The 19175-nt window shown below is 41.3% G+C and overlaps 1 protein-coding gene across 12 annotated transcripts in view; it reads left to right on the plus strand.

The window, feature by feature from the left end:
* Positions 1-19175, plus strand: part of Armc2 (armadillo repeat containing 2) — a 114428-nt gene that overhangs the window by 16731 nt on the left and 78522 nt on the right. For 8 of the 12 annotated variants that reach the window (XM_087208653.1, XM_004873956.3, XM_021251543.1 and 5 more), the window contains 2 exons: positions 1986-2157; positions 9732-9936. In XM_087208653.1, the coding sequence (XP_087064779.1) occupies positions 1986-2157; positions 9732-9936 (377 nt within the window). The remainder of the gene's footprint in view (positions 1-1985; positions 2158-9731; positions 9937-19175) is intronic. The other 4 variants (XM_087208657.1, XM_021251545.2, XM_021251546.2 and 1 more) reach the window with 1 other exon arrangement.

Here is a 19175-nt window from a genome sequence, read left to right on the forward strand (position 1 = left end):
TGAATTTTGCCTTTAATAATTGTATATAAGGCACTCATTTCTCCATATTATACTCTTTGCTTTTCTGTCGCTATTAGCTTCCCAACCTAAGTCACATTCTTATGACTACTTTGTAACAGACTGGGGGGACTAAAAAGTAAAGTATGTAGATAAATGAGTGTGCCCTCCTTCAAAACACTGTCTTTATTCTGGCAAGGTTGTGTCAGAGGCTAAGGCTCATGCCTGTAATCCCAGCACCAGGAGAGGCAAGTTTGATTTCTGTCTGGGCAGTTGATCAAGACTGTCTCAGAATAAATAATAAAAAGGGATGGGGATGTAGTTCAGTGGTAGAGGACCCCTGGGTTTGATCCCCAGAACTGCCAAAAAAAGAAGTAATGGGGAACCAAATTCAGTCAAGCATGGGGAAGGGAGCTGGCATTTACTGAGCTTCTAAGCAGGAGCTGTTTATGTGCGCACCCCTCTAGAAAGGGTCTGGTGTCTCCATGTCATAGCTGGGCAAGTTCAAGATCTAAATGGCCTCCCCATGTCCACCTAACCAGTAAGTAGATACCATTCCAGGACTGTTTGGTACCAGAGTGATTTATTCTTCTCTCTGTATTATGGTGATTATTTTATTTACTCTTTTTTTAACTATGTCTCTAAAATGTGTCTCTAAAGTCATAAAACTAATTGTTTTTGTTAAGGTTTACAAATCAATACTGGATGCCGATGAGTAAGAGAAAATAAAAAATATTTTGAAACATGTTATCATTATTGAAATAAGCAAATTCTTGGTGGGAGAACTCTAATACAGATAACTGTTTTCTACAAAAGTACATGAGAAAGGGCCGGGGATTTAGCTCAGTGGTTCTGTTGCCTGCCTCAAAAGCGCAAGGTCCCGAGCTCAATTCCTGGTACCAAAAAAACAAGTATATGAGAAAATAAGCATCTGAGAGGATGCATCATATGTAGAAGACCTCACCCATTTTCACAAATTATGTGAATTTCACACTAGATATTTAAAACATTTTTGATTAATGCATTGGATAGTCACTCATCTCATACATTATGGAAGTGAGTAGCAACTTTAATTATGACTGGTTAGAGCACTAAAAGTATTTTGCTGCCATATAGCTGCTCTTTTATAGACAAATAATTATACTAAGGTTGAAGTCAGGAAGGACAGGATCACTAGGTATCACTGACATTGGGAGCTTAGTGTCCTGTGAGGCTCTGGCACCAGGTCAGAGACCTTGACTATCTCAAGGTTAGGCCAGAGGGAACCTTCGGTGTCACAGAACTTGGTATAGCCTCTTTAAAAAAAGTCTTTAAATGGCCATGCCTGGTGGCACATGCCTGTGATTCCAGCACTTGGAAGGCTGAGGGAGTAGGATGGAGAGTTCAAGGCCAGCCTGGATTAGTCTTTAAGGGATTGGAATTTTGCCAGAAATATTGCTGTTCTAAAACAGCACATAATTCTTAAGATGTAAAATATAAAACTTTTTATATCAGAAGTCCAAAACAACTTCTTGCTTTTGTCTTATGACTTTTTAATCTAAATAATTTAAAGTTTGACATCATTAAAAAATTGTTCTATAGAGTCCAAGATATGTAAAGGTATCACTTACACTCCACATAAGTGTTGGTGTATAATATGGGTGTTCAATAAATGATTTCTGAGCTAAGTTGAACTCAGAACTTTTCAAAGTATGTTGAACATATTATACTTAACTTCATAGTCTCATATAATACCTTTTTGCTATCTCTTTTCTCAAATATACTAACCAGTATAGAAGAACCATTAATATAATTGACACAAATAATTTTAAACTTGTGTGCACACATGTAGAAATGTGTGTGTGTGTGTACAAACATGGGGGCCAAGGACAAGCCAAGCAGAAAGACTTTGTGCTCTTCTGGAAGAATTGGGGCCAGCTCAAGGGTAGTGAATCTTATTTGAGACAAAACCAAAACTCATGCCAATCATTTAAAATATCTCTTTCCAGAAACCGAAAGCTCTGCCATCTCCCGCCGTAGAGGAGGATCCCTGCCTTGCTTTTCCTAAGCCCCCCGTGGACCCTGCGAAGATTAGAAGAATAAGCAGTGCCCGGGCACGCTTATTCAGGGCAGCCTCCCAGGGGGCTCTTCTGCCGAACAAATCCCTTCCGTCTGCCGAGTGTAAGGCCATGTAATGTCCTTTAAACCCTGGGGACAGGCATGCTGTTTGAATTTTGTACAAAAGCTATTTTTATATGAATCTTCCTCACCCAAGATGATTTTTATATAAACTAAGACTTAGTTAATATTGGGCAAACCTGGCTAAAACACATTGTTCCTCTATTTTTCTAGGTATGTATAAAGAGTATCTACAGTTAGGGGTGTAGCTCAGTGGTAGAACACTTGCCTACCATGAGAGACTGTGGGTTCAATCCCCATCACAGGAGAAATAAAAAGGACTATTTAAATATCACAGTTTTTAAAAACATTATTTGGTAGAAAAAATATTAGGTTAAGTGTTTCCAAATGGATGATTCATATATATCAGAAAAATCTGTAAGTCAGAGTTCACAAAGTTGTTAATTTTATTAGAAATATATGAGAACTATAAGATTCTTCTAATGTACGCTGAGCTTAGGCTTTAATACCTTTCTGATCTTTGTTGAATATGTAAGCAAAACTTAAATAGAACTTTTCCTCCTGCCCCAGAAATGCTGGCAGGTTCCCAGAAATGCTGGCAGGTTCCCAGAAATGGAACAGAGAGGCTGCAGACCTCATAGGTAGAATCACCTCCCACCCAGACATGCCAAGGGTTTTCCAAACTGCAAGAAGGGATCCACTAGTGGATAAGAATCAATTTGGGGATTTGATGGGATCATACTAAAAAAGTGGGGATCACACTGGCATTTAAAAAAATGATGTAGAATAGAAGTAATGGAAAATATCAGGATACATGGCATTACAATAAAGGTAAGTATTGCTTCAAGCGACTTCACTTCAGTTGTGTAACACTCGGGGTCATGTGATAAATCTATTTCTTGTTGTGTATGGTCAAAAACTTTGGTAACTGCTTTACCGGGAGCTGACAAGCCTAACTGTCGCTCAGACAGCAAGCGGGGACTGCTGCAAGGGGCCAGGTGCACAGTCCACAGAACCAGAGGCTGTCTAAAGATGGATCCCAGCAGGCAAAAGCCTCCACCTGAACACCACCCATGTTTGCCATACTAGGATTTTCTTTTAGTTAGTTACTAATCTTTAAAAAGTAGAAGATTTATGACTTATCTTGAAAATTCAGATGTGGCAACACCAGGTCCCCATTCATGAGGGGATGAGTAGAGCCCAGTAGAATCCACCCCATACCCTGGAATATGATCTGCAGTTCACTCTGCCTGTTCACTTCAGTCACTTGCCTGTTTGTTTCCTGGTAGCAATGAAGAGGTAGAATCAAGGAGAAAGGAAGGTCAAAGAAGTAGTACAGTTGTGTTTGTGTGTCACACCGTGATGCTGTAACTAGGTGTATCTTCAGGCAGTTTTACATTGATGTCCCAGTTTGTTTCTGTTCTAACATAGTCATAGTGAGCCCCTACCAAGTTTCAGGCACCATTCAGAGCCAACAGAGTCTCACTTTCAGAGAGCCTATGGAAAACGAACAAAACGACAATTAGAGTTCTAATGGACGATCTGAGGAAGATAAACAAGAAAATGAGGTAGGAAGTGTGTCCTGGTTTATATCTGGATGCCCCCCCCCGCCTCATTTTGCTCATAGGTGGGGCCTTTGGGAGGTGGATGGATCATGGAGACATGATACTCATCAGTGGATTAGTCCACTGAAAAGTTTACAGCTAAATGTGATGTTGGGAGGTGAAGTCTGGTTGGAAGAGGTGGGTCACTGGGCATGACCTGGAAGGGTCTATCTTCCTCCCACTCTCCTTGATATCTCTCTCTCTGCTTCCTGCTGTCCATGCCACCAGCTGTTTCTCCTCTGCCACACCCCTCTGCTGTGCCATCCTGCCTTGGTGCCAGCTAACTATGAACCAAAACTTCTACGAACTGTGAGCCAAGATAAACCTTTCCTCTTTATGGTTGTGTCAGGTATGGTGTCACAGGGACAAGAAAGTAAGACAGAGTGGCTATGGAAGGAGTCACTTGCTTTAGCTCAGGGCTCACTGAAAGATGTCTTTGAGAAGGTGACATCGGAGTTGAATAATGAGAAGGAATCAGTGTGGAGACATCTGCAGACAAAGCACCACACTGAAGGAAAAGCAAGTAGAAAGGCCAGCAGTGCACACAAGCTGGGCCAGAGGGCTGCCTTGGAATGTGGGGAATGGACTAGGCTTTATTTTGCCTGCAGTGAAAAGCCAAGGCAGAGTGTAAGCAAGGCAGAGACAACACCAGTTCTGTTTTCTGCTCACCAGTGGATCTCAATTGTAGCTGCACAAGAGAATCACCTGCTGGGGTCCTGTGTCAGACCAGTTGGATCAGAAAAGATTGATGATTACAGGAGCAGAGTGTGTGCCAAGATGAGAAGGCATAGGCTCTGGAGCCCAAGGTTACTTCTCACAAACAGGATGTTCTTGCTTCTGAGCTTTAATGTTGTTTAATGCATTTAACTCTCCTAAGCTACATTTGAAAACCCCGCCACTTGTGGATGTGTCCCCGTGGAAGTGAAGGTGACTGAGGGTGGATGTCTGCAGCTGTCCTCATCTTCAGTACTCCCATTGGCTTAGCCCCTGTTTGGCAGCACTGAGACCCTTGCCTGCCTCCCACATACAGCAAAGGGACATCTGTGCACTTCTTTTATCTACCCTGTTGTCAGTGGCTCCACAGCCCTGAGGCTTGTGTCTGCACACAGGACATAACAGCTCTGAAAGTCATCCTTTTAAGCAATCTTTTTTTTGTAGAGTATGTGTGCTCTCTACCTTGGAATTACTGTCATTTGTTTTGGAGCTGCCTGCTTTTATTTCTGAGGCTCTCTTCTGTTTAGAAAAGATAGACTTTGTTGGGTAACCGAGACCTGGGAGCCAACTGTGCCTGGAGACTGAGAGCATACCTTTCCCTCTCCCTTGGTGTGAAGTCACTTGTAGGTGATGTCAGTCACCCCATAGGCAGAGTGTGTTGGCAGGTTTGGAATTGCTGGTTTCAGAAGAGGAGAGGGGAAGAGAAGTGTGTTGCCACCTCTGTGGGGCCAGCAGGTCTTCAGCTTGTACTCAGAGGCTTTTAAGGCTGCACAGGTAGGTGCTGTTGCTGATGCCTCCCTTGTTACCAAGGCAGACTGAGACTCGGTGCAGATGCCACCTTCTTTCTAGTCCCTGTCAGACTTCACCACCAAGCCCTCCAGGGCCCCCTGAAGACCACCTGAGTCTGCATTCTCCTGTCCCAGCACTGCTACTCTGCCTTTGTCACTGCTTGCCTCTTTCCTGTGTTGTGCCCCTTGCAGCCATCCTCAGCCTTCCAGGGTCCACACAATAAGCCTGAGTCTCTGGAGCTGCCAGCAGAGGCGGAGGAACCCATGTTCCCAATGGGATGTGGCTGTCAGCAGCAGCCTTACCCTGTAGCCCCGTGAACCATGAACAGTGATCATGTTCTGTGTGTCCCGTCGAGCACAAGAGCTCAGGAATCGGATCAGTTGGATTTACCAGGGAAATCTGGCAAAATGTTCATGGCTTTTTCTTTTGAACAACGAAAAGGGGGTGGGATTCAGTGTTAAAAGTGAGTCAGGGAAGCACTGCCTCCTCCTGGTTGCAGTGCTCAGGGGCATATTAAATGGGTGGGAAAGCCATCCAGGAAGGAAACCTGTTTAATTTTAATTCAGTCCACATTTCCCAAAACTTCCAGACTGTGAAATCTGTCTCTTGGGACCCTTTGAGAAACACTAACCTACTCTACAAGTCAGCAAACTTTTTCTGTAAAGGGCCCAAGAGTAAATGTTGTAGACGCTGTGGTCCATTTGGTTTCTGTCCAGCCTATTCCACTCTTATTAAAGTGTAGAAGCCACCATTGCCTGATTTATGACCACTGAAATGTGAACTTCATGTAATTTTTGCTTGTCATTAAATATAGTTCTTCCTTTGATTCTCCCTCCCCCGCCTAGTCTCTCCAAAATACAAAAGTCATTCTTAGTTTGCAGGCTGTCTTAGTTACTTTTCTCGTTGATGAGACAAAGAACCTGACACCCAGAGTTAAAGGAGGAAAGGTGTATTTAGCTCACAGTTTGTAGAGGTTTCAGTCCATAGTTGGCTGGCTCCAAGGCAGGGTGTCACGTGGCAGAGGGGCATCACAGAGGAGAAACAGTCCATGGCAAAGTATGGTAGGCAGAAGGCAACAAGCCACAAGCAACCCTTATTCTCTCTCATGTTTTACTCATACCCTTAATCCTAGCATTGTACCATGAATCAGTCCCAGCATTGGATCCTTCATCTCTGCAGCACATACCCTAGATCCAGGCACCTCCAAAAAGTCACACATATGGCTTTAGGGGACATCTAGATACAAGCCATAGTACAGGCTATGCAAAAATAAGAGGTGGCCAGACTTGGTGGAGCTGTAATTCAGTGATCCCTGGTGGAGGGAATAAAGTCCTGCCTGTGTGCATAGCTCTCTGCTAAGGCTGCAGGCCCTTGGCTGTTAGTGGCAGTGGTGCCCCAGTGGTGTGGAACCCTGCAGTTTCCTCACCCACCCTGCTCTCTCAAGCCTCAGGTCGGACCTGTTCTGTATAATTTGCTGGGCTCAGTGCAAAATGAAATATGGGTGATCTTTATTTCACAATTCAAAATTTCAAGATGCTAACAGTAGAGCATGAAACTGAGCATGGGGCCAGCCATCCTGTGCAGGGCACACACACATGAAGTTGGCTTTGTCTCCAGACTTTGGCTCCTTTTTCTTCAAATTGTTTGCCTCCTGTCCACCCTTCCAGGTGTTTCTCAAGCTTCACCTCTTCCACAAATCTCCCCCATACCAACTCCTAACCTCTCAAGGATTCTCCACTTTGTACCTCCTTGTTTCTTGGTTGGTGCTGTACTGTACTGCATTAATATCTATTCACATTTGCCTCTCTCTCCCCTACTAGCCTGAGCAATTTTAGAAGGAAAAGGAGTTTTCTTTAATTGTGACCCAAAAGCTTTTAACAGTTTGGGATGCATGGCAGGTATGAAAGAGATGCCTGTGACATGGAACTATGTCCTTTGCAAGTTTACCCTCGACCCATTAGAGAATTAGTCTTGCACATATTTGCCAGGACTAAGCCAAGCATGGTGGACTTCCTTCAGGGTCACAGTGAGCCCTAGCACAACCAGCCATGTACTGTAGTGACAACTGACAAGCTCACTCCTTATAAGTAGATTATAAGGAAAGAGGGGTACGGCACCTCTGCCTCTATGTACATTTGTGTTTCCCCTTCTGGAAGCTTCAATGGTTGAGACCTCTTGTTTACCTAGAATCACTCCTGCATAGGACAGCACCCAGCCCATAGTAGTGGATGCTTAAGAAATATGTCGAGTTTTGAATGAAAGAAATGGTAAAATATAGTGATAGGCTAAAAGTATGTTGTAATAAAAAACAGAGTGTGTGCTTTGTAGCAAAGGTATTTAAGGTGGCCTGGTGCTAGGGAATGAGCCACAGACCAGAAGTCAGGACTCTTAGGTCCCAGTAACAACAGTGACAATGACTCCTGAGTTTTCAGTTTGCCAACACCACAGTAGTCATTGTGCTAGGCCACATCCTCTCATTCTCACCACATCCCCAAGAGGTGGGGCACTGGGGAAGGTGAGAGGGAAATTGAGCAACTCGCCCACATCACAGAGCTGTGTTCCAGGGCCTGCACTTGCACCCCTGTCTGATGGAATAAAAAAGCTTAGCTCTTCTCCCTCCTGTAGTCTGACTTGCTTGGTGCCCATGGACAGGTCACTTGACCTTTTGGGTTATCGGTTTTCTCATCTGAAAAATGAAATTTTGACTGGACAATCTCTAATGTTAAATGGAAGAGAGAGAAATACGAAGTAGGGAGAAGTTGAAATACTTCTCCAAATTACATAGTCTGTTGTTTTAAAATAGTTCAATATATATACTGATGTTTCATTTATGCTACTGTCTTAGTTTATTGAAAAGAAAGTTATGTGTTATCTGCTTGTTTCTTTTTTTTTCTGCTTGTTTATGTCTTGTACTGGGTACCTACTTTGAAGATAATGATATACAGTATAACTATTGTTATTCTCTTATTATTTGGTTATAAAATTTTGTTTGATTTTTTCATAAAATAAAGAGATTGGTCAGTTTGGTAAAATAGGTGGTTTTGTTATTGTTAGTTTTTATTGGTTTGTTGGTTTTTAAATAAGTGTAGAAAAAGAAACTTTGAATTATTTTGGGAAAGCTTAAAACACTATTTTCTATACAAAGCTCATTTCACCCCAATCCCCCACTGTACTTAGTTACTTTTCTCTCTGCTAAGACAAAATACCTGACACCCAGAGTTAAAGGGGAAAAGGTTTATTTGGCTTACAATGTGTAGAGGTTCAGTCCAAAATCAGCTGGCTCCAAGGCAGGGTGGCAGAGGGGCAGTAGTTCATGGTGGTGGAAGACAGCAGAAGCAGTACGGGGGCTTAGCAGCTTCTCCCTGCTCCTTTTATCTTATTCAGACTACTTAGAGCAGGTAGCACTCCCACCCTTAATCCTAGTGCCCTCCAGCCTAGCATTGCACAAACTCTAGATTCAGCCACCTCCAAAATAGCCTATGACCACGTGAGGCTTTGGGGGGACATACAGGCACAGACCATAACAGTCACCATACTATGAGATTTTTGCTCTCTCTTCCCCTGTGTTTTATCGCAGACTAGAGCATACTAGTAGCATAGAAAGTATTTCTAGTGACATTTGCTTGTACCTAATATAGCATTATTATATAGCATATTCCATAGAATACATAATATATATATATAATAGAGCATATTCCTAATGACAATTTGCTGATAAGAAAGTGTTGTAAGTCTAAGAATCTGCATTCATAAACATAATACATCCTTCATTTCAGAGGCAGGATATCTTCTTGCAACACTCTTACTCTTCTTTGTAATTGTGCCCTCGCCCCTCCCCTTTCAAGGCATAACAGGCTCTCCTGAGCCTCTGCGCCTTGTGCCCCATCCCTCAGACAGCCTCCCCTTTTCTCTCCCCTCACACTCCACTCTTGCTGCTCCTCAAGCACCTCAGGCACGCTCCTGCCTCCGCGCCTCTGTGCCAGCTGGGCCCCAGCTCAAAATACTACTGCCCCTCCTCTGATGGCACTGGGGCCCACCATCCTTGCTATGCCAGGCCCCTCTGTTTAGAAGTGCTGACTTCCTTCCACCAATTCCAATCCAATCCTACCCTTCTCCACTTTTCTACTGTTTCTTTTACTTGTGGCACTTATTATCTTAAAACAGATCATGTGCTACCTTATTTCACACTGCTTGCCTGTTTACAGCTATTAGGATGTAAATCCCATGAAGTCAGGGATTTCTGTTTTGTCACTGATATACCCCAAGTGCCTAGGCCAATGCTGAATAGGTCACGATCCTGTACATTTTACCTCTAGAATTGATGGTGCTGAGCCTACAATTGTGATAAAGTCTTGTTTATGTTCAGAAAGGCTTTGACGGTAAAACTCCATAAAACTCTGGATTATAATGTATTTTTAAATTATGTAAGTTCTTAGATTAAAAATATTGAAAGGTAGTGATTCCTAAAACAAGAAATGCTTTGACAAAACATTTCCTTGATTATTATAGCAAAGAAGACAGTGGAATCCAAAGAAACAGTTATGATGGGGGATTTGACAGTGAAAACAAATGGGATTTATTTAACAGAATCAAATGCCATTGGCAGTTTAAAGAGCCACCCACTTCAACTAACTTACGATGGAGGCTTCAGAGAAATCAAAGAGCAGGCACTGTTCAGAGGAACATCCTTACCACCTCATCTGAAAAATGGAGGGTCAGTATTCTTTTTATTTAATTTTGGGGTCAGGATAACTATATCATTTACCAGTTGTTCTTTGTCTTACATAGAAGGTAGGTTTGCTTTTCCCCCTTTTATATAATAAACAAATTTTAAGTTAGTGCATGAGTAGAAGAGATTTTTTTTTTTGTGGCTGATGGAGTTGATTTTTTCCCTCCTCTCCTATTTAATCCTCAGGGAATCTTTTATCTTTAATCTTCTCCCATAGAACTTTTCAGGATTAGGTTTGGTTGGACTGTTCAAACCAGCCCGGGAGTGATGACTGATCATTCTGTTTGTGTGTTATTTGGGATTCTTTTTTTTTTTTTTTTTGGTACCGGGGATCGAACTTGAGTCCTTGCACTTGTATAGCAGGCGGCAAAACCACTGAGCTAAATCCCCAGCCCTTATTTGGGATTCTTGTCTGGCCTAGAATCTCCCCTTACCTCTTTTGGGTTTGGTCCACTGATGCTTAACTCCACATATTTATTGTGCAAATGAGTGGTTAAAACGGTAGAGTCCTCTGGGTTTCTGTTACCTATGCTATCCCTCTATTAACCACTCTTTTTTTTTCTTAAATTCTTTTATTAGTACATTTTAGGTATACAATATGTTTACATTTATCATTGGGTGCTTGTACCTGTACATAATGTATCTTGGTTCCTATTTTTTCCCCCATTACCTGTGTTCCCTTCATCCCCTCCACCCTTCCCTATTTACATAGATTTCATTTCCATTTTTTTTTCTTTTCTCATAATTTTTCCTTTCCCTTTACTCTTAAATGAATGTTTAGGACTTTATTTCATATCATGTTCCTAGATTGGGCTTGTGACAAACAAACATTCTCTGAATGGGCCATGTGCATTCTTCCCCTGCATGTTACTAAAAAAGCCTGAATAAGGCAGAGTGAGGGAGACACTGGGGAGAAGAGGCTGTTTCCCAGCCCTAGCCAGTGGTGATGCTAAGATATCCAGAAGGTCTTGGACTGGGCAGGGTCACTAAGTTAGATATTTTCTTCTAGGACTTTCCATTGGGTCATCATGGACAATTGCCCAGTTCGAATTTGCTTAGTAAGTTACATTCCAAGGGCCATTTTAAGACCAAGTCCTTGTTCCCACTTTAGACTTGGGGTCTGACTTTGGCTTGTCCACATGTACAACTGAAAACTTTTCCCCAAAGTGGCTGCTTGGCAGCCTGTCAGTTTAGCTGAGCTGACCTTGTCTGCCTACACAGCCTAAAGAGTGCCACACACATGGAATTTATATTAGGCAACCTAATATAAATTCTTGTGATGTCCTTCTGCATTCAGAACATTTTTTAAATTAAAGGACAAATGAAATGTCTCCTTAAGTGGAAGAGAACAACTTTAAATTGGGACTCTGGGAGTTGAACACAAAACATCAAACTGGCCATGGCAGACACATCTTTTCCAGTTGGTGAGTAAGAATAGGCTGTGGCCTTCAGAGCCAAAACATAAAAGGCAGCAGGAAAACTTGTGTTCCTTTCAGGACTAAAGCAAAAAGGAAACATTTATCTTGCTGCATCCATCCTTGGAGTAATGAAGGTTGACTAGAAAAACCAGACGAGTTATTTAGTTTGTTTGTTTATTTTTGCAAACCTTCAGATGTTACAGAACAATCCAACAAGCCAGAGGTCATTATGCCTTCCCCATTCTGGGACAACAAGGGCATTTTCAGTTGCATATTTTATCCCACAAGCAGCAAAGGACACATCAATTAGGGAATAGAAGCACTTCTTCCTGACTGTCCAAAATGATGAGGCATTGGCAGCAGCACTAATTGTTTTCTTTGTGTTTTGTAAGGATGGTTTTCGTGTTGTATGATGACTGTGTCTGAGTTGAGTTTGCAGTACGCCCTGGCAAGTTTAACTTTCAATAACATTTCTGCTTTATGAATCTTTACCTCCTTTCATCACTGGATGGAATTTTGTTGAAGTAGTGCCAACCAAAAAGTTTATACAGTAGGATTAAAACAAACAAGAAAATGGAAACTCTTAGCAATTCTCTCATTAATTACATTTATGAATCAGTCTGGGACACTTGATAATTGTTTCTTGTAAATATTTAAGTGAATAATTCCAAGAAATGATCTTTGCTATGCAGTGGAGTATTCCCAGTTTGATGTGAGAGCCCTACCCTCAATTAACATTTTTTTTTACCATGAGACCATAAAGTAGAAAATAAAAACTTGTCAGGGAGCTGGGCTGACAGAAAAAGGGAGGGAAGGGAATGGAGATGACAGGGGGCTAAGAAGAAGCATGAGCACATAGATCATGGAAAGGGGACAGAGCAAGTGAGGACAAACTCACTCCCAGCGCTGGGTCCTCACGGGCTTGTGTAGCCTTTGTGTTGAGCACTTCCTTGGGCTTGAGAGAGGAAGGAACCGTTTATTTAAAATATGTATAATTAAGGGATGGTATGGCCTGGAATTTAACTTTATGCTCAGTATGATGGAAAAAGGATTTTCTAAGCAAGATATTATTGCAAACAGCATAACTGGTAGTTGGAGTGGGGGTGTGACTCAGCAGTAGAGCGCTTGCTTAGCTGGTATGCACAGGCCTTGGGTTTGAGCTCCAGCACTTAGGGAAAAAATATGTTGGGGATGATGTATCTTTCCAAAAAAGAACTTATGGAACTGTCATCCTCAATCCAGGTGCTTATCACGACAATCTCCATGTATCCATTTAGGAATTCACTTAAGGCTTGGAAGGTTGCTCCTCCATAACACTCCTTTATCTCTTGCTCAGTATTACCACATGGATTGAAAATAATCAAACTGTGATTAAGGAGAAGTACATGTGTAATCTCCATCCATCCTCCCAAGGGCCCAAGCTAACACTAAAAACCTCGTAAACCTTGCTTTATAAATGCTGTTCAGTTTGCCATGGCTTGGAAAAATGACCTGGAGGGGAGCCCAAGACCAGTCAGTTATGCCAAGTCCAGAACTCTTACCTGGGAGCCAGAATCTGGAGCTAGGTCCTGTTCTCCCTCAGCTACTTGATTTAGCTGTATGGCCCTGGCAAGTCTCCTAATACTTTCAGAGGCTTAGTTTTCTAAGCTAAAAAAATGAAAGTAACTGTATTCCTTCACTCTCATCTCCTCTGGGCCTTAATGGAAATTGTGGGATGATTACTAAGGTTTGAGATCCTTATTTGAAAACTATCAAGCCCTTAGTATTGTTGGAGTAAAATATAAAAACTAGGGGGCTTCTGGCTAAAGCTGGCAAAGCAAAAGCATTCTGTAGAAACCCAATAAAAGCAGCAAAAAAATGAAAAACAGAAATAAATTGTCAATGGAACAGAAAAAATAGAGCCCCCAAAGGGCATGGAACAAACTTTGAACCCTAGTGTAGGCTTGATTTTTTGTCTGCCTGGTACACTTCCATATGGGGAACAAGCCTGCGCTGTATAGTGGATCCCACTCAGACCATGTTTAGGTGACCTCCCTCCCTCCCTCCCCACAGGTAGCTGTGTGTCCAAGGGCTTCTTATCGGAGCTCTCCAACCTTCAGCTATCACACTTGGTTCAGAGACAGGCAGGTGGTCCAAGCCAGGCAACCTGAATCCCTTCCTGAGACTTTCTCCAAGACCTTTGAGGAAAGTAGTCTTTCTCCAAATTCATAAGCTGTCAATATAATGTGGCCTTGGAGCCCACTGTGACCCCTTTATTGTCTTGTAGAAAGAGGCTCTGAGAGAGAAGTGGTATGTAAATAAATAGAGCCAGAGAATGGAGGTGGTGATAGTTCAAGGATATGCTACCCTCCTAGATCCAGCTGTGCCTGAATCCATTACATCAACATTGTAGACTGCTCTGTTTTATGAGCCAGTATGTTCTTTTTTCTATTTCTTTTCATTTTTTTCTTTTTGGTACTGGGGATCAAACTCGGGTCCTTGTGCTTGCACAGCAGTTGGTGAAACCACTGAGCTAAATCCTCTGCCCCTTTTTTCTATTTCTTTTCTTTCCCTCCTTCCTTTCTTCCTTCCATTACTTCAGATTAGGTTTTTATTACTCCTAGATCCAGCTGTGCCTGAATCCATCACATCAACATTGTAGACTGCTCTGTTTTATGAGCCAGTATGTTCTTTTTTCTATTTCTTTTCCTTCCTTCCTTCCTTCCTTCCTTCCTTCCTTCCTTCCTCCCTTCCTTCCTTCCTTCTATTACTTCAGATTAGGTTTTTATTACTTGGGACATTGCAATCAAAAAGTCTAGTTAATGTTCCAGACTCTGTAGAATATAGATAAAATAATGGATAATTTGAGATAGACACAAACCTCCTCAGACCTTGAGTAAGAAACAGATTTCATGAAAAGTGAGTGTCTTAGTTTACAAAGGTGTACCCAGTAGCCATTAACTAAAGAAGTGAGATCCAATGAGGTAGGCCAGCCACAGAAAAGTAAGGGTACCCTGTAAAGAAACAGATTGTGAAATGCGGGTAGTAACTGGAGCTGAGGGTGACACTCCCCTCATTACCTGTGAACCAGCTAGTGTGTGTGTGTGTGTGTGTGTGTGTGTGTGTGTATAGAGAAGGGGCTCAGTTAATAGAACTTATGGAGCCTATCATGTATAAAGGGGGTAACATACATAAAAATGAGTCACAACAACCTGCTCTGTACACACCAAGGGAACATGTGCTCCCAGGCCAACAAAAATAATGGATTTGGTGATTGAATGTTCAAGAAAACGAATTAAAGTTTAGGCTACAGAGTACCCCAGTTTTCTCCCACTGTGGATTCTATAAAGAAAAATAATATGAGAAATAATGTTAGGATAAGATTGACTTAAGCCTAGATATGTAAAGAACAGAAAAACAGCAGAATCACCAAAGGTAGTACCTTGCAAAAGCATAGAAGAATTAAAATAGTTTTCCATTTTCTCATAGAAATTAGAGATAATGTGATCGTTTTCTTTAAAAAAAAATAAATTACTCTCTTTGGGTTATAAGAATTAAGACTCATGATTATAAACCCACACAAAGAGATGAAAAATAAGCCTGAGATACTCAGAAAAGAGATAGAAGGACTGGGGATTTAGCTCAGTGGTTCCACTGCCTGCCTCACAAGCACACCCAAGTTCGATCCCCAGTATAAAAAAAAAAGGAAGAAAAATAAATACATAGAGAAAACTACATTAGAAATAAAAAGAACTGGAATAAAACAGCTGAAAATGCAATGAGACATGCTCAACAGACTAGAGAAAGCCATACAAAAAGAAAAGAATAAGAATAAAGCTATGAAAATGAGTTAGGTTGAAATAGACTCAGAAAGAAGGAACTTGTCCCACTGAAGAAGAGAATTCTCTTCCTTCTCCTCTACTTCTCCTCTTAGCACTGTTTTACTTCCAGCTGAGCACCAGGCACTCTTCTGAATGATTTACCTGTATTAACTCATTTAACATCCACAACCACCTGTGGAGAATGAGATCAGAACAAAGTAAAAGGAAAAATATAATAGAAGACAAATTTCTGGAATAAAGACTCAAATCTGAAGCCCACAGGGACTTGGCATCCCAATAAAATTTGGTATGGAATAATCCACACTAAGAAATTTAAAACTATTCAGGCCTAGAATATTCCCCAGTTCATAGTACACGCTCACTGATCACTGAATAGGTGTGCATATGAAGAAAACATCTTATGGCCATTAAGGGTGAACAGGTAAGCCACATAAAAGGAAAAAAGGCAAGCTGGCATGTGGCTTTATTAGAACATCATTCAGTGCCAGAAGACAGTAATGTGTGTGAAGTCCTTGGGATAGGAAGGAATAACCCAAGAATCATATCACCAGCCCATGTTACCTTCAGTAAAAAGCATATATGAACTTGAGGACTAGAATATTCACACACATTCTAGAAAACTCTCAGACAAAGAAAAAAAAAAAGATGAGTTGGAATAAAAAACTCAGAAATGAAGAAACCATGGTGAAAGCATTCATGCTGAGTATTGACATTGTTTTCATGTTGAATTAAAACTGAACAACTCTGAAAATGATGGTTATGGAACAGAAACCTTGACGTTATAGTAGCAACATAAATGACCAAAAGTGGTACTTGGGAGGAAGTGTAAATATTAATTTCTTCACTTTCATAGTAAGGAATGGATTTTCTAGTAGTTATAGTCTGAATTGAAATCTATAGTTTTTTAAAAAATGATGATTTCAGCATCCTAATGTATTTTCATTGTTTTTTCTTAACTTCAGAGACTTATTTTAGAAACTAATATCTCTTGTGAGGACCCCTTCATCTGAAGTTCTACAATTCCTTCAGTTTCATGTCAATTTCTGTTTCTCTGTTTAATTCCAGCAAAATTTATACTTAATACTTTTTCATGATAATAACATGTATGTTATGATTCCATTTAAATGTATACACTCACCTGCCCTCCCTCTCTGTCACACTTCTGTTCTTTCATTCTTCTCTCATTCATCTGACTATATGCAAAAATATGTCTGGAATGCTACTTACCACATATTAATGATGTTTCTTTTTGGGTGGTTACATCTCAGATGATTTTTTTTTAAATGAATTTTGTACTTTCTTATATTGCCTTCCCTTAAAAACACAATAAATATGTCATTTAAAAAAACAATGAAGTCATTATTCTTTTAAGAATTCAAGGGTAGTGTGGCTGTGAAACTTTCCATTTAGAAAAGATAGGCATTGGCCAGAGTAATTGTGTAGTGGTAAGCTTATTTGACAGTTCCCATTTGCTAAGTGTTTCTGGTAAGCAGGATGTCGGGATGGGAGATGCAGAAATGGATCCTGTCCTTGAGGAGCCTCAACATGTGTCAACCCTTGATGCCCAAGGGTGGAGCCTGCAGCAGCAGCAGCATCAACCCCTGGGCTCTTGTTAGATTCACAGCAACTTAAACTCAGAGCCACTGGATTCAAATCTGCATTTTTATGCGATCTCCAGGTGATAGGAATGCACTGTTCAGGAGTTAGCTCTAATGTAGGAGTAATGAAAGGAGAATCCAAAGAAACCATCTGAGCAGTTCTGAGGTCACAGACCTAATTCCGAGGATCAGGAAAGTTTACCCAGAGAGAGAGAGGGATTTGGAATACCTCCTGAAGGTTAGTTTTTATGAGGAGCAGCACAAGCCAGAGGTGGGATTTGCCTTGGTGGTGGCAAGAGGTATCCTGTGCCATAGGGCTGAGCAGTATGCCCGGGGGGAGGCAAAGGACACATGACAAGGAAAGGACACGTGACAGATGGCCTTTCATGCCACTCCCAGCCACAGGCGTCCATCCTTCAGATGAGGGGGTGCCAGGAGGTGCTCTGCAGGACGATTTGGGAGGGGGAGACTGGAACAAAGAACTTCAGAACACAGGTGCAGCTGTTCTGGTGGGAGACAGCAGCATGAGGCCAAGCGTGTGCTAGGGCACTAGGGATAGAAAGCAGAGATGGGGCCGGCGTGGCCTTGGCCACCACACAACTCTTCCCTGTGCTGTAAACCTCGTGGCTGCTGTGAAGTTCAAGGGCTTTTCACATGAGGCACCTTGTGATGCTCTGAATACTAAGGGAAGGAGGAAACTGCAGACTTTTACTCTAACCTAAGGGAATTTATAGTTAACTAAGTGAAGTTAGCAGAGTTGGCTACAGAGCAATATCTAATCAAGTGTACATATGGAGAACATGAATAATAACCCGTAGTGATTATTGGGAAAAAGTATTAGGATGTCTTTATTTGTGTATGTGCGTGTGTGTGTGTGTGTGTGTGTGTGTGTGTGTGTGTTTAATCTTGGGCTGTTGCTCAACACTATGGGTACCTTGGAAGCCCTTCTTAAAATCTGAATCTTATGATTATCCTTTTAAAAAGCAGGTCATTTCATTTCATTGTGTTTGTGTGTTACCATTTTATGCAGAATTCTGTTTTTAAGTTCAGTTATTAAGAAAGAGTACTAATCTGTCTTTAAACTGGTGCTTTAGGCCATGAAGAAATGGTGAAGGGACTGCCCCAACATGGTGACTTTCCCAGACTGCAGTCAAAATATCAAGAAACTATATAGCAAGGGTCAGCAACCTAAGGCCCATGGGTCAAATCCAGCTCATCACTTGCTGTTCTAAGTACAGTGTTATTGGAACACAGCTACACACATTTCTTTCCCTGTTACCTATGGCTGTATTCACATGTGACAGCATAATTGAGTATTTGTGATAGAGACTATGTGGTTGCAAAGTCTAAAATATTTACTACCTGACTTTAGTTCCCTATACCTTGAATATATTCCTAAAACTAAACTGTCTTTTTCTTAGGGCAAAGAAAAGTTCAGCTCAAAATTTGATGAATTTTCTTGTATCATAAGCATTGCTTAAATTTTCCTTTTCTATTTCTGTACACGTAATTTTTTCCAAAATGGAATAAATTTTTGAATTTTTTCCTTTAATTTCAAATGAGTATCCTCCACTTCCTTCTCTTCTTCCTCTTCCTCCTCCTTCTTCCTTCTGTAGTTATTGCTTTAAAGTAAGAGTCAGTAAACTACCATCCAGGAGCCAAATTTGCTTAATCTATCCTTTTTTTTTAAATAGTTCTCAAGCTAAGAATGACATAAACATTTTCAAATCATTACATTTTAAGTAGCTGCAAAAAGGACATACATAAATAGCCTCAGCTTTGCAATTCTCTCACAGATTATACAATATATACTATCTAGCCCTTAAAGAAAGTTTGCTGATCCCTGAATAAAGACCCATGTGATAATAATGGGAAGAACTTGCTGAATTATAGCGAAATTTGCACTTTAGACTATTTTTAGACTAATTTTACTTCTTTGGGGTATACATGGTCCAGGGGTAGAAATCACACCATGACCAACTGATGGATGGGCAGTAGTGATTCCATCAACCAGTGTAAAGCATGGCCTTGGCCACAGAGCTTGGAGCTGGTTGTTCAAAATGAAATGTAGGACTCTTGTCAGTGACTGGGAACAGAAGCCCTTGCTTATGGCCTGAAGCACAAGGGCTGCAGAGGGAGGCCTGCAAACACTATGGGTACATTTTGCTTTCATCAGGATTCCAGCCTTATTACAGACAGAAATAAGAGAAGGTCAGAGCTGAGGAAATTGCAGAGACATGGTGCCAAATCCTGCTCATGCCATGCCTAAAGCTCCTCCTACCTGTCCACTGCTGGGTCATGTGGGTCACTAAATTCTTCTTATTGCTTAAGTTGATTAGACTTAGGTTTTTGTTATATGTAAATTAATTGGGAGCAATGATACATAA

This window comes from Heterocephalus glaber, unplaced genomic scaffold (genome assembly GCF_053883595.1).
Source record: "Heterocephalus glaber isolate CG9 unplaced genomic scaffold, H.glaber_assembly_v1.0 deba00000942, whole genome shotgun sequence".
Classification (NCBI taxonomy): Eukaryota; Metazoa; Chordata; class Mammalia; order Rodentia; family Bathyergidae; genus Heterocephalus; species Heterocephalus glaber.